This window comes from Enhydra lutris, unplaced genomic scaffold (assembly GCF_002288905.1).
Source record: "Enhydra lutris kenyoni isolate GAN:26980312 unplaced genomic scaffold, ASM228890v2 scaffoldscaffold1, whole genome shotgun sequence".
NCBI classification, from domain to species: domain Eukaryota; kingdom Metazoa; phylum Chordata; class Mammalia; order Carnivora; family Mustelidae; genus Enhydra; species Enhydra lutris.
Genome location: NW_019154085.1, coordinates 96278591 through 96293649, shown reverse-complemented (window position 1 = coordinate 96293649; position 15059 = coordinate 96278591). Strand labels below are relative to the sequence as shown.

At 37.4% G+C, this 15059-nt stretch overlaps 1 protein-coding gene across 1 annotated transcript in view; it reads left to right on the top strand.

The window, feature by feature from the left end:
• The window catches only part of LOC111145481 (aminocarboxymuconate semialdehyde decarboxylase), an 83898-nt gene extending 71524 nt beyond the window's left edge, over positions 1-12374 (top strand). The window contains exons 9-10 of the mRNA XM_022500380.1: positions 8005-8103; positions 11792-12374. Coding sequence (XP_022356088.1) covers positions 8005-8103; positions 11792-11854 — 162 coding nt within the window. The 3' untranslated portion in view covers positions 11855-12374. The remainder of the gene's footprint in view (positions 1-8004; positions 8104-11791) is intronic.
• Positions 12375-15059: the final 2685 nt, after the last annotated feature.

Genomic DNA, 15059 nt, shown 5'->3' with positions numbered 1-15059 from the left:
ACAAATTACTTATTAATCATGAAGGGGAAAAAACTGTAACTTTATAGTAGAGAAACTAGGTGGGCACCAACTGAACTAAATGATTAAACATCACCAATACTAGGACATACTGGTGTCATGCACCCCTAATATGATGTACTGAAAAAAACAATATCATTTCTGTAAGAGTCCTACCAAAAATAGATAATATATGTAATCATGAGGAACAATCAGACAAACACAAACTTAAGGACATTCTATAAAATAGCTAGACTGTACTCTTCAAAAAAAATCCAGGTCAAGAGTAAACAAACAAAAAAAGTGTTCTAAATTAAGAGAAACTTCAGAGCAACTAAATTTAATGTGATTATCGATTGGATCCTAGACTAGGAAAAACGATTATTGGGACAGCTGACAAAATTGAGTATGGACTAGGAATAATATAATAGCATTATATTAATTTTAACTGTTCTGATTTTGAGAACTGTACTGTGATTATATTTTTTAAATGTCCTTGTTTCTTAGGTAATAAACTAATTTGTTTAGATGTAAGGAGCCATGATTTTCCACCTTACATAGAGTTCAGAAAAATATGCATATATACACAATTATCCATAAAAAGAACATGATAAAGCAAAGGGGGCAAAATGTAAAAAATTGGTGAATCTGGGTGAAGGTTAAATAGCAGATCCCTAAATTACCCTGCAACATTCCTATCAGTTTGAAATTTTGGCAAAACAAAGAGGTATCCACCACATCAATCAATCAATCAGTCAATCAATCAAAAACAGGAGTTCAGGGCTGGATGCAATCAACCCAGTAAATTCAGGAAACTATAAAGTTTGGTATAACTAGTACACACTGTGACAATAGGGTTCCAGCAAAAAATAAGATGGTAAGCTTGAATTGGGAAAACTACAAGAAAATTAATAAATGGAGTACTTATAAAGGTATGGAAAGCTCCATTTCCATTCTAGGCCAAAACTTCAAGACAGGACTCTCTGAAAGGGTCTGCATAACAAGAGCAGAGACTTTTAGGTAGAGCTAAGCTGAATAACTTCACAGGAAGGGACCTGAAACATAAACACTTTCCTTCTACTCTCCAGTCTGCTACGCATGTTACCTATTAGCCAAACTCAACTAGAAGCCTAAGATCAAGGGAGTTATTCACATTGGTCAGTCTCCAGGGGACAAACAGTAAAGAAGAATGGAGAGTGGATCTGGAGAAGCAAACAGAAGATATCCAGGATACAAGTGGATAGGGATGGGAAAGAGAGTAAGAGTGTGGGAAAATGAGAACAAGAGAGAGAATGAGAACGAACATGATGCAGAATAAATATTAAGATCAGGACTTCAATATTAGGTAACATTGAGTTTTAATTGCCTTTGAGATAGCTGAAGGGCAAAGTCCAGCAGGAAGAACTATACTCAAGACTCAAGGCTTAGGAGCTAGATCTTTGTTTACAGACAAGACTGCCTAAGTAGCACAAATAGAACAGCAATTAAAGAGAAGAGGGGCACCCAAGCTAAGAGACACTTGCCATTTTTTCACTATTCATTTATTTTTCATACAATTCATCTGTTTTTCTCCCTGTCGCTCCACTGGATATACACTTAATAAGGATGGCATAACCAATAGACACTCTTCAATGCTCACCTTTTTTATGCTCTCTAAAGCATTACTTATTAAAAACTTTAAATATCTCTCTTTGCATTTTTCTTTTTTTAAAATATTTTATTTATTTATTTATTTATTTGACAGAAAGAGAGACAGTGAGAGAGGGAACACAAACATGGGGAGTGGGAGAGGGAGAAGCAGGCTCTTTGCAGAGCAGGGAGCCTGATATAGGGCTCAATTCCAGACCCCTGGGATCATGACCTGAGTTGAAGGCAGACGCTTGACGACTGAGTCACCCAGGCACCCCTGCATTTTTTTCTAATATCACTTTTTTCTGGCTTTCCTTCCACCTCAATCATTGTCTCTACCTCTTTTGTGGGGACTTCCCTCTACCCTCCATTTCGGCAACCATTCCACCTGCAATGTTGATGTTCTCTATGGCTCTACCCTTAGCTCTCATCAGAAACCATGAAGGCAGTGGAAAACATATTTAGAGCACTGAAAGAAAAAAAACGTAAATCAGGAACTCTAGATCCAGCAAAAGTATCCTCCAAGAATGAAGAGAGATTAAAACATTTCAAAATAAACAAAAACAAAGAGAATTCATCATTAGTAGACATGCTATACAAGAAATGCTAAAGAGCATACCTGTAGACAGAGAAGAAATCACAAGGAAAATTAGAAAATATTTAAGACAAATACAATATAAAACATAATATTCCAAACTTCATGAAGTGCTGCTAAAGCAGTACTTAGTGGGGAATTTATAGCTGCAAAATGCCTATAGTAAACAAGAAGAAAAATCTCAACTCAATAGTCTAGGCTTGCACCTTAAGAAACTAGAAAAAGGAAAGCAAACTAAACCCAAAGTGAGCATGTGGAAGGAAATCATAAATATCAGAGCAGATATGAAAAAAATAGAGAATAGAAAAATAGAGAAAATCACAAAACCAAAATTTGGTTGAGATAAGCTCACATGGCAAACCTTTAGCTAAACTGACCAAGAAAGAGAGAAGAATCAAATTACTAAAATTGGAAATGAAAGAGGAGGCCATTACTATAGACCTTACAGAAATAAAAAGAATTATAAGAAGAAACAATGAGCAATTGTACACTAACAAATTAGATAAGCTAAATGAAATGAAATTCCTAGAAAGATGACAGAAACTGATTCAAGGGAAAAAGAATATCTGAATAGACCTCTAACAAGTAAAGAGGTTAAATTAATAATTTTATTTTCTTTAAGGTTTCACTCATTTATTTATTTGGGAGACAGCATGAGGCAGAGAAGCAGAAGAAGGAGAAGCAGGCTCACCACTGAGCAGGGAGCCCAACTCAAGGCTCGATCCCAGGACCCCAAGATCATGACCTGAGCAAAAGGTAGACACTTGACCGACTGAGCCACCCAGGTGCCCTCCCCTATTGATATTTACTAAACTCAATCCAGCAACATGTAAAAAGAATTATACATCATGACCTACTGAGGTTTATCCCAGGAATGCAAGTTTTTCAACACACACACAAAAATTAATATAATATACCATACTAGGACAAAAACAACACAGTCATCTCAATAGGTGCAGAAAAAGTACTCAACAAGATCCAACAGCCTTCATGATAAAAAACACTCAGCAACTAGTAGGAGAGCTTCCTCAATCTGATACAGCGCATCTGTGAAAAATCCCCAACTAACATTAACAAACTTAATGGTGAACTGAAAGGTTCTGTTCTCACCACTTCCATTCAATATTGTACTGGAGATTCTAGCCAGGACAATTAAGGAAGAAAAATAAATAAAAGGCATCCAGATTAGAAAGGAAGAAGCAAAATTATTTCAGATGACATGAACTTATAAATAGAAAACCCTAAAGAATCCACAAATAAATTATTACGGCTAATAAACAGATTCAGCAAGGTTGTAGGTAACAGATAAGTATATAAAAATTAATTGTATTTCAGGGGCACATGAGTGGCACAGTTAAAGCTTTCAACTCATGGTTTTGGTTCAGATCTGATCTCAGAGTTGTGGAATCAGGCCCTGCAATGGGCTCCACACTCAGCACAGAGTCTACTTGAGTTTCTCTCTCCCTCTCCCTCTGCCCCTTTCCCTACCTCTCTCAAATAAATAAATAAATCTTTTTAAAAAATAATTGTATTTCAATAAACTAGCAATGAATAATCCATACATGAAATTGAGGGGAAAATTCCATTTATAATAGTATCAAAAAGAATAAAATACTTGGGAATAAATCCAACTGAAGAAATGCCAGACTTGGACACTAAACTATAAAACATTGTTGAAGAAAACTACAGAAGACCTAAATAAATGAAAAGACATCCCATGTTCATTAAGGAGTGCACTTGTGATAAGCACCAGGTGATGTATGGAAGTGGTGAATTGACTTAAAAGATTCAATGTAATCCCTATCAAAACAAACAAACAAAAACAGGTGCCTTTCGGGGGGGGCAGGAATTGACAAGCCAATCTTAAAATTCATATATAAAAGCAATGGACCCAGAAAAACCAAAACAATGTGAAAAAGAGGGACAAATTTGAAGGATTCACACTTCCGATTTCAAAACATTCTATGCAGCTACCGTAGTCAAAACTGTGTAGTACTAGCATAAGAGACATTTTGAATACAAGTGCCAATACAATTAAATGAGGAAAGAATGGTTTTGACACAACCAGATATCCACATGCAAAAAATTTAAATTGTGTCCCTTATTTACACCCTACATAAAAATAAACTCCAATAGGGGCCTCTGGGTGGCTTTGTCAGTCAGACATCTGCCTTCAGCTCAGGTCATGATCTCAGGGCCCTGGGATCAAGTTACGCATCAGGCTCCCTGCTCAGCAGAGAGTCTGCTTGTACCTCTGACTCTGCTGTTCCCCCTACTTGTGCTTCTTTGTCTCTCTCGCAAATAAATAAATAAAAATCTTTAATAAAATAAACTCCAATAGAACAAAGACCTAAATGGAAGAGCTAAAACTACAAACGCTTCAAAGAAAATATAGTTGTAAATCTTTGTGACCTTGGTTTAGGAAATAATTTCTTAAATGTGATGCCAAAAATATAAGCAACTAAAGGAAAAAATCAGATAAACTAGACTTCATCAAAATGAAACTTTTGTACTTCAAATATATGTCTAGTAAAGTGAAAAGACAACCCACACAGAAGAAAATATTTATAAATTTATGTCTGATAAATCTCTAATATTCAGAAAATATTTTAAAATTCTTACAATTTAACTATAAAAAGAAAATACAGGGGCTTTGGCCGCCTAGTGGCTCAGTAGTTAAGCATCTGCCTTCAGCTCAGGTTATGATCCCAGCATCCTGGGATCAAGCCAGGAGTCAGACACCTTGCTCAGCCTGCTTCTCCCTCTCCAGCTCCCCCCTGCTTGTGTTCCCTCTCTCACTGTCTCTCTGTGTCAAATAAATAAATAAAATCTTAAAAAAAAAAAAAAAGTAAATACTTGAATAGAAACAAAGGATCAGAATAGGTATTTCTCCAAAGACAAAAATGGCCAACGAATGCATGAAAAGATGTTTAACGTAATTAGTCACTAGAAAAGTGCAGATCAAAACCACAGAGAAATACTACTTTATACCTACTATGATGGCTTTAATCAAAAAGATGGATAATAACAAGAACTGATGAGGATTTGGAGAAACTGGAACCCTTATGCATTTCTGGTGGGAATGGACTTACCATATGGACTTACCATATGACTCAGCAATTCCACTCCTAAGTGTATATCCAAGAGAAGTGAAAACATGCTCATGGTAAAAACTTGTATAAAAATGTTCAGAGTACTAGAGGGTATTATGCTAAGTGAAATAAGTCAACCAGAGAAAAACAATTATCATAATTTCACTCACATGTGGGATTTAAGAAATAAAAGAGGATTATAAGGGAAGAGAGGGAAAAATAAAATAACCCAAAATCAGAGAGGGAAACAAACTGTAAGAGACTCTTACCTATAGGAAACAAACTGAGGGTTGCTAGAGGAGAGGTGGGTGGGGGAATGGGGTAAGTGGGTGACAGACATTAAGGAGCGCACGTGATGTAATTATATATATATATATATATATATATATATATATATATATATATACACACATATATTTTTTTTATATATATATAACACTCGGTGTTATATACAACTGATGAATCCTTGAAGTCTACCTCTGAAACTAATAATATACTATATGTTAATTTTAAAAGATGTTCAGAGCAACATTATCATAAAAGCCAGAAAGTAGAAACAACCCAAGTGTCCATCACCTGCTAAGGGATAAGCAAAATATGGTACATCTATACATTGGAATATTATTCCATCTAAAAAGGAAGGAAGTACTGATCTAGACTACAACATGGATGAGCCTTGAATATAGTACATTAAACAAGAGATGCAACATATTACCTACTTGCAGTTACATGAAATTTTCGGAAAAGGCAATTCCATAGACACAGAGGATAAATTAGTTTACACTAGCAAGGGAGGAAGGAAGGAATGGGGAGTGCCTGCTAATGGGTATGGGATCAACTTTGGTGTGAGAACAATGTTCTGGAATAAGATGGTGGGACTGATTACACAAATTCATAAATACACTAAAACGCACTGAATTATACATTCTAAAGGCTAAATTTTAAGTTACGTGAATTTTTTTTTAAGATTTTATTTATTTATTTGACAGAGAGAGAAAGAGAGAGCAGGGGAGGGGCAGAGAGAGAGAGGGAGAAGCAGACTCTACCTGCTGAGCAGGGACCCCGATGTGGGGCTCAATCCCAGGACCCTGGGATCACCAACTGAGCCAAAGGCAGACACCCAACCAACTGAGCCACCCAGGCGCCCCATGAATTACATTTCTTAAAGGGAGGCAGGGATCTCCTCCATCTCCAAATCCTAATCTTCTTTTCAGAGGCAACTAATGTTATTTGTTTCATGAGTACCATTCCTGAAATAGACTGTATACATACAAAAGTATATCTCTTTGTCTATAGGTCCCTTGTTAAAAACAGAAATACAAGCATAGCAGATACACTGTCGTAGACTTTTTCTCTTTACAATAAAACCTCAACATTATTCCTCTTTACAATATAACTTAGTGATTATTCCATTCCAACATATGTAAGTATTCCTCATTCCTCTTGTTTAGATATGCTATGGTTTAGTTTGCTAGTCTTTTGCTGCTACAAATACTGTTGCAATTAATTTCCTTGTGTATATTTCTATTATATGTGTAGTAGTGGAACATTTTTCTAGAAGTAAAATTTCTGGTTGAAAATGTTTTTATTGGGGCACCTGGCTGTCTCAGTGGGTGAAGCATCTGCCTTCAGCTCAGGTCATGATCTCGGGGTCTTGGGATTGAGCCCCGCATTGGGCTCTCTGCTCAGCAGGGAGCCTGCTTCCCCCTCTCCCTCTGCCTGCCTCTCTGCCTACTTGTGATCTCTCTCTCTCTCTGTGTCAAATAAATAAAATATGTTTTAAAAAATGTTTTTATTTTATTTTGATAGATTGCCATTACTGATTTAATATCTCTCTTACTTCCTACATTATGAGTTCTCTGAGGACAGGGACCATTTCTGTTTGGTTGACCAGGATAATTAGATTCTAACACACTGATTGACATACTGCTTTATATATTTGTTGATGGACAAGCCTGTACTGGTTTGTTGTACAAAGTGTCAAACGGAGATTCAAAGTGACATCATTCCAAAAAAAAAAAAAAAAAAAAAAAAAGACAACTATTCAGTTTGTAGAGATTAGAATTCTTTGGGGATTGGTTTTTGTTTGTCTTTACTTTTCAACCAGTTGTTTTTTTTTCCCTTTTCGACTGCGGCATGATCAGGGGCACCTGGTCGGCTCAGTCTATGGAGTGTGCAACTCTTGGTCTCAGTTTGAGCCCCACATTGAGTGTAGAGCCACACTGGGCTCTCTGCTCAGCAGGGAGTCCACTTCTCCCTCTCCCTCTGCCCTTCCCCACGGCTGAGTCCTCTCCCCCCCCACCATCAAATAAATAAATAAAACCGAAAAAAAATTATGGGATCAATTGCAGTCTGTCATTCTAAGAAATATAGAATCCTTAATTTCATCTGCAGATATCAACATGTTTTATTAAATAAATGCTTACTTCTTACATATTTCAGTTACTCAAAAGAGGGAGGATGGGGGCAGGTTGATTCGCAACTTTAAGAAACCCAATAGCGACACCTGCTGGAGAAAATGTCAAAATATGCTTTGAATCCATTAAATGAAACATTTTAGATCAGTTTGTTTCTCTTAACTGAAAGGATTTGTTATCTTATCATAGGAATGCTTGTAATAAGTAAATATAATTATATTTAGGGAAGGTTCTTTGATCCTCTGTCAAGTTACAGTTAAAAAATTTTTTTCAGGATAAAGTCATTTTGGGAACTGATTACCCCTTTCCACTAGGGGAGCTGGAACCTGGGAAATTGATAGAATCCATAGAAGAATTTGGTGCAGAAACAAAGGTATACGTCTTTTCCTTCATGGTTTTCTTCCTGAGTTTTTCCACTCAATTCTTTGGTTTCAGAGTACTTTCAAATGTGACAACAAAGAACAAGGGAAACATTATGCTTAATATTCCTAGAATTGTTAATAGAAATAGTGGAACTATTAAAGGGCAAAGGAAGATGTGGTGTATATATACAATGGAATATTACTCAGCCATAAAAAAGAATGAAATCTTGCCATTTCCAGTGACACAGCTGCAGCTACAGAGTATAAAACTAAGTGAAATAAGTTGGTCAGAGAAAGACAAATACCACATGATTTCACGCAAATGTGAAATTTAAGAAACAAAACAAACAAAAGAGTAAAAATAAGACGAACCAAGAAACAGACTCTTAACTATAGAGAATAGATGGTTCCCAGAGGGAAGATGGAGGGATGGGTGAAATAGGTGATGGGAATTAAGAGTATATTTATCTTGAGAGCACTGAGTAGAACAACTGAATCACTACATTGTACCTGAAACTAACTTTATGTTAACTACACTGGAATTAAATTTTTTAAATTATTTTTTTAAAAGCTGAAAGTCAACCTAGTACAACTAAATTCATAGAGCCAAAAACAAACTGTAGAGAAGCATATCATAGTATTTATGCTTGTATGTTAGATGAACAAGAAAAATGTCTAAGTTTTTCCTTTAACATTTCTGTAACAAATCTACCAATTTCAAAAATTGTAATGATTCTGGTTATTTGGATATTGAGATTAAAGTCTTGATTAACAAATACTCAAAGAACCAGAACTCTCAAGTAACGATTTTTTAATTTTGGCATTTGATTTTTAGTGTGGGTAAATGATACTAAAATGTACTATAATGCTGCCACTGCCTATTCTGCCCCTTCAGCTTATGAACCAAAATGAGTTTAAAATCAGAATCCATGTCCTCAGATCCCCTCTCCTTTGTCATCCCCCTCCCATCCCACCCATACCCCACAATAAAACAAGTTCTTCCTAAGGGATTCACTGCAAATCACAACTGAGGTCAAGGGTGGCCAAAGATGAAGACACAGGGATATATAAACTCTTAACGAATCTTATAAAAGTCTCAGTCATAGGGCACCTGGGTGGCTCAGTCAGTTAAGCGTCTTTTGCTCAGGTCATGACTCAGAGGTCCTAAGATTGAGCTCTGCTCACGGGCCCCCTAGTCAGCAAGGAGTATGTTTCTCCCTCTCCCTCTCCACTTCCCCTCTCTCCGCTCATGCTCCCTCTTTCTATCTTTCAAATAAATAACCTTTTTTAAAAAAAAAAAAAGTCTCAGTCAAAATCCTTTTGCATAATTCCTCGCTTCCTTCTAAACTAGAATCCACGTTCCCTTAACCAAAATTAAACTGAAACCAAATTACCTTAGGTCTCCTGATCTGACCTTTACCAGATAATTATTATTATTTTGTGCCTCTAGTTCTTTATTTTATGTGCTTATGACTTTTAAGGTCAAAGTTTAAAAAAAAACTCTTACATGAAAACATTACGCTCATAAATTCATGACATTCGATACAAGGTTACTATAAAATTATTTATAATAAAATACTGAAACAATCTACAGGATAATAGTTAAATAAATAATATATCCATACAATGGAATGTATATACCCATAAAAAAATTAAAAATCAATTTTGAAAGTATCTTAAGTTTAAAAAGCAAGGTACAAAACAACGAATACAGTGTACTTCCATTTGTGTTTAATACACTATCCACTTGTGAAAAAAAGTCCATATACCTAAATATAAGTATTTGCTTATATATGCATAAGATATCTCTGGGAAAACAGACAAGAAACTGGTAACTCTGGGAAGAAAATATACTGGTTAGATGGCAGTAGTGAAAAGAAGCATCTTACAACCTTTGAATTTTGAGCCACATAATTTGTGGTCACCCATTTGATGACCACAGCAGCACTGGGAGGTAGACAGGAAGATGCATTCCACCATGTAAATGCAGAGGAGGAAAACAAGATTTAGGTGCTGGGTGATTTGCCAAAGTCAATATTAACTGTTAGATTATAGCACATGGACCCAACACCAAATCTGACATGCAAAAATGTATCTTCTTCAAATGATAGTTGGTACCAACCTATTTTTAAAAGCAAACAGTTTTCTCTTCTAAATCTTCCTTTTAAGATGGGGATGGCACAAGTGTGTTTCAGGGAAGAACCCTGAGTAAGAGGTCCCTGCCTCAAATCCCTCACTGTCCAAGGCTGTGTAAGAACCCTGAAGTGATCAAAATATTTAGAGATGCATTAATATCCACAGATATTACACAGCCCCATGCATGTTTGCTTCTACTCTCAGCTACATGGGGCCCTTTGCAAGCTGGACGTATATCTAGAAGTTATCCCCTTAACTCACAGTATTTTTTTTTAAGATTTTATTTATTTATTGGGGGGGGAGGAAGCATGTACGCATGAGCAGGGGACAGTTAGAGGGAGCTGCAGAACCCCCCCCAGCAGGGGGGCTCAATGAGGTGAAGGCACAGGCTTAACCAACTGAGCCACCTAGGTGCCCCAGCTCACAGGAGTTCTTTCTGTAGGGTTAACCTAGTCTATAACTGGAAAGAAGCTGAAGAAAAATTTGGCAGGCCTTTTTTCATCTGAAATCTATAAATTTACATATTTGCATATTCTGAGGTGCTTCATCTACCACTTCTCTTGTGCCAAAAGAAAATACCTTTTGTTCAGGCCATGTGAAGGGACAACACATATGTCTAAAAACTGGAGGATGTCTAGATGACTTCTGGGCACTATTTCCAGCTCACCTGTCCCACAGACCTAACCTGTACCTTTTCTCTATTAAGTTGACCTTGAACAACACGGAGTTAGTAGTGTTGACCCTTTTATCAAAATCCACATATAACTTTTGGCTCCCCAAAAACTTAACTACTAATAGTTTGCCACTGACCAACCAAAATCCTTACTGATAACATAAATAATTAACTCATATTTTGTATCTTATTTGCATCATATACTGTATTCTTTCAAACCTAACTTTTTACAATTTTTTCAGTAATTCTAGGCTACACAGTTTGTGAGGTTTTTTTTTTCAAATTGTCACAAATCTCTGAAGAATTTTCCAATATACTTATTGAAAATATCCACATGTAAGTGGACCTACGCAGTTCAAACCCGTGTTGTTCAAGGGTCAACTGTATTTGTCTCTAAATAGTCCTTGAAACCCATTAGAGGGTCCTACAGAGGTTTCTAAAGAAGGGCATTTTTCCCTAAGGGGGCTTTCCCCCTTCTAATTGTCCTTTCTTCCCATGACCAAGTCTCAAACTTAGAATTTAAATAGTGAGGCAGAACAGGGGTCAAGAGATTTGTTGTTCAGAGGTGCCTGGATGGCTCAGTGGATTAAACCCTCTGCCTTCAGCTCAGGTCATGATCCCAGGGTCCTGGGATTGAGCCCCACATTGGGCTCTCTGCTCAGCAGGGATCCTGCTTCCCCCTCTCTCTCTCTGCCTGCCTCTCTGCCTACTTGTGATCTCTGTAAAATAAATAAATAAAAATCTTTAAAAAAAATATTCACTGTTTAACCTGCTAATATTTTTCTCTCACATTGGGAAATTCATCTTTTAAAAACCTGATAAAGACATTCAGTAAAGTATTTTGAAATAACCATTAAGTAATACTTTAAAACCTCTCTTTTCTTTTGCAGGAAAAACTCAAAGCTGGCAATGCCTTAGCATTTTTGGGCCTTGAGAGAAAACAATTTGAGTGACTGAATTTACTACAAAGGCAAACATTCAAGAAGATATTTTTTGTTTTTAACTATGTATCACACATGCATTACTAAAATCTTATTTTGTGCTATTTTACCCAGAAATAGAATATCCACACATGTTCTCAATTATTCATAACAAAAATGACTCTCAGAATATGTTTTCATTCTGAAAAACAGCACATTATTTCATGTGCAAATCAAAAATGATATTCCCAGAACTTTTTAAATTAATGTCAGAAATAAAAAGCAAAAGGTCATTAATGATTTATACGTAGAAAGACCAGACTCATTCTGGAGGGCTGAGGTAGGTTCTCCACTTTGAGTGGGTATATGTGAATAGGGAGGGCCCCCCAAAAAAAATTCTTTATTCATTTTTATTCCATTAGCCCACAGCCGGGCCAGGAATGCTTTACAATCCAAAAAAATAAGTCATATATACATGTTACATAACCTCTAGAGAGTTTATAGTCCAATTAAAGAGGCAAGACACATGTTCATGGAATAATAACTAAGCAATACAATAGGAGGCACAGAAGTTTCAGTAAGAAAAACTCATCTGGATTCAAACTTGGACAGATCTTCACAGAATTTGGGCTGAGTCTCTAAGGATGGACAAGCCTAACGGGAAGATGGGAAATAGACAAAGAGGCCAAACTATTAAGAACAGGGCTTTCAGGGACGCCTGGGTGGCTCAGTTGGTTAAGCAGCTGCCTTCAGCTCAGGTCATGATCCCAGCGTCCTGGGATCGAGTCCCACATCGGGCTCCTTGCTCATCAGGGAGCCTGCTTCTCCCTCTGCCTCTGCCTGCCATTCTGTCTGCCTGTGCTTGCTCTCTCTCCCTCTCTCTCTCTGACAAATAATTAAATAATATCTTTAAAAAAAAAAAAAAAAAAAGAACAGAGCTTTCAGACTGAATGATAACTTACTTATTCTGGAGAAAAGTTCCAGTCTGTAATTTACTTTTACCAGAAGCTCTTTTAGTTTAAAATACTGAGCAAAATGTGTAAAGCTAGTTATGGAGATTGAGCAAGGAAATACCAGGGTAGCTATGTTCTACTGAGTTCATTTATGGTTGTCCTACCCAGGCTGCTGAAAATGAAGTTGGTCCTGGGAGGGGTAATGAACATCTGTGGTTCATATACCTCTGGCTGAATTCTAAAACCAAATACAGTTTTTCAAAGTGATCCTCTTGCTTTAAACTCATTCATAGTTCTTTTCCATCTTATTAGTCCAGAAAACCAAGAGTTGAGTATTGGCAAGAATTTTAGGTGATCTAACTTGCTAAACTACACCTATCCCATTATTTTCACTTTATTTAGTTCAGCATTCTCTCTCTTTCCTGCTCCTCCTGTTGCTTTCTAGGACATTACCCACCCACCATTCTGCTTACTACTACAATCTGCTTAAAAAGAAAAACAAAGTTGAGCAAAATGGCAACATGAAGCATATGTTTTCACTTTTTCCTTCCCCATTCTTTGGGGGGAAATGTCTGTTCTTTTTCATATATTCTACATTTGAACACTTTTAATGTAGTGTTTAATCACTGTTTTATTATGAACAATAACCTGATCACCTTACTCAATATCACAGACAAATAAAGACACATTAAATAGATACAAACAAGGATATTCATACTCACAGACTATTTATATGTTCTGTAAGGGCTGTAGGAGTAGGGATACAAAAGTAAACAAGAAGCACAAAACTCCTTCTCTGATTACACTTAAAATCTGGAGAATAAGATGCACAAGTAAACAAAGGAGAGAGAACAGAAAAAGGAGGAATGGAGACAGGGAAGGAAGGAAGGAAAGCTGGAGAGAAGGGAGGAAAGAAATTTTTTTCTTATGCTAACAAACACTATAAAGAAATTAAAACAGGAAACTGTATAGGGTGACTAGAGGAAGGATGGGGGAGAAAACATTAAATTGTGGGCCCTCTTTAGAGAGGACTTTAAGACTTAAATGGTAGAACGCCAAGAGCCATGAGAAAGAGATTTCCAGGCAAAGTGAAAAACCTCTGAGGCAGGAAAGAGCTTATGGCAGTTTGTGAGCAAGAAGGAAAGAGGTAAGAAGTGAAGCTGAAAAGATAGCTAGATAACTAGGTCATAGGGAAGAGTTTAGATTTTATATTTAGTTTCACAGGAAGCCATTGGAGTTTTAGAAATAGGTCTGTGATATGATCTGACTTATGTGTTAAAAAAAGAAAAAAAATTAGCAACTGTGACAATTATTTAAGGGGGTAAGAAAGGTAGCAGGGAGACAAAGCAAGAGGTGACTTGGGCAAACTAATAAAATGGGATATGGTTGTAGATAGAACCAACAGCACTTGATAAATGTGAGGAAGAGAGAAGAAAGAAAGGAAAGAAATCAAGGTTGATTCTCAGGTATCTCTATGTGTGTGTGTATCACACTTTGTCCCTCAATCTCCTATATTTGGACATTATATATAATTTCCAATATTTGCCATTAAAAATAATGCTACAAGATTAGATCCATTTCCCACACCAAACATAGGAAAAATTCCAACAGCAACTGGATAAAAGATTTATCTATAAGAAAAGGAAATTATGGGTCAAGATGGCGGAGAAGTAGCAGGCTGAGACTACTTCAGGTAGCGGGAGATCAGCTAGATAGCTTATCTAAAGATTGCAAACACCTACAAATCTAATGGGAGATCGAAGAGAAGAAGAACAGCAACTCTAGAAACAAAATCAACCACTTTCTGAAAGGTAGGACTGGCGGACAAGTAAATCCAAAGCGACGGGAAGATAGACCGCGGGGGGAGGGGCCGGCTCCCGGCAAGCGGCAGAGCAACGGAGCACAAAATCGGGACTTTTAAAACTCTGTTCCGCTGAGGGACATCGCTCCAGAGGCTTAACCGGGGTGAAGCCCACGCGGGGTCAGCGTGGCCTCAGGTCCCGCAGGGTCACAGAAGGATCGGCGGTGTCTGAGTGTCGCAGAGCTTACAGGTATTAGAACAGGGAAGCCAGCTACAGAGACAGAGCCGAGGAGTGGGCTCTAAGCTCGGGGTTACCTTGAACCGATCGCAGGCTCGGTCAGCTCGGAGCGTGGCCGGAGGCAGGGTGACGGGAGTAAATCGGCGCTGTTCTCTGAGGGCACACTGAGGAGTGGGGCCCCGGGCTCTCGGCTCCTCTGGGCCGGAGACCGGGAGGCCGCCATCTTCATTCCCGCCCTCCGGAACT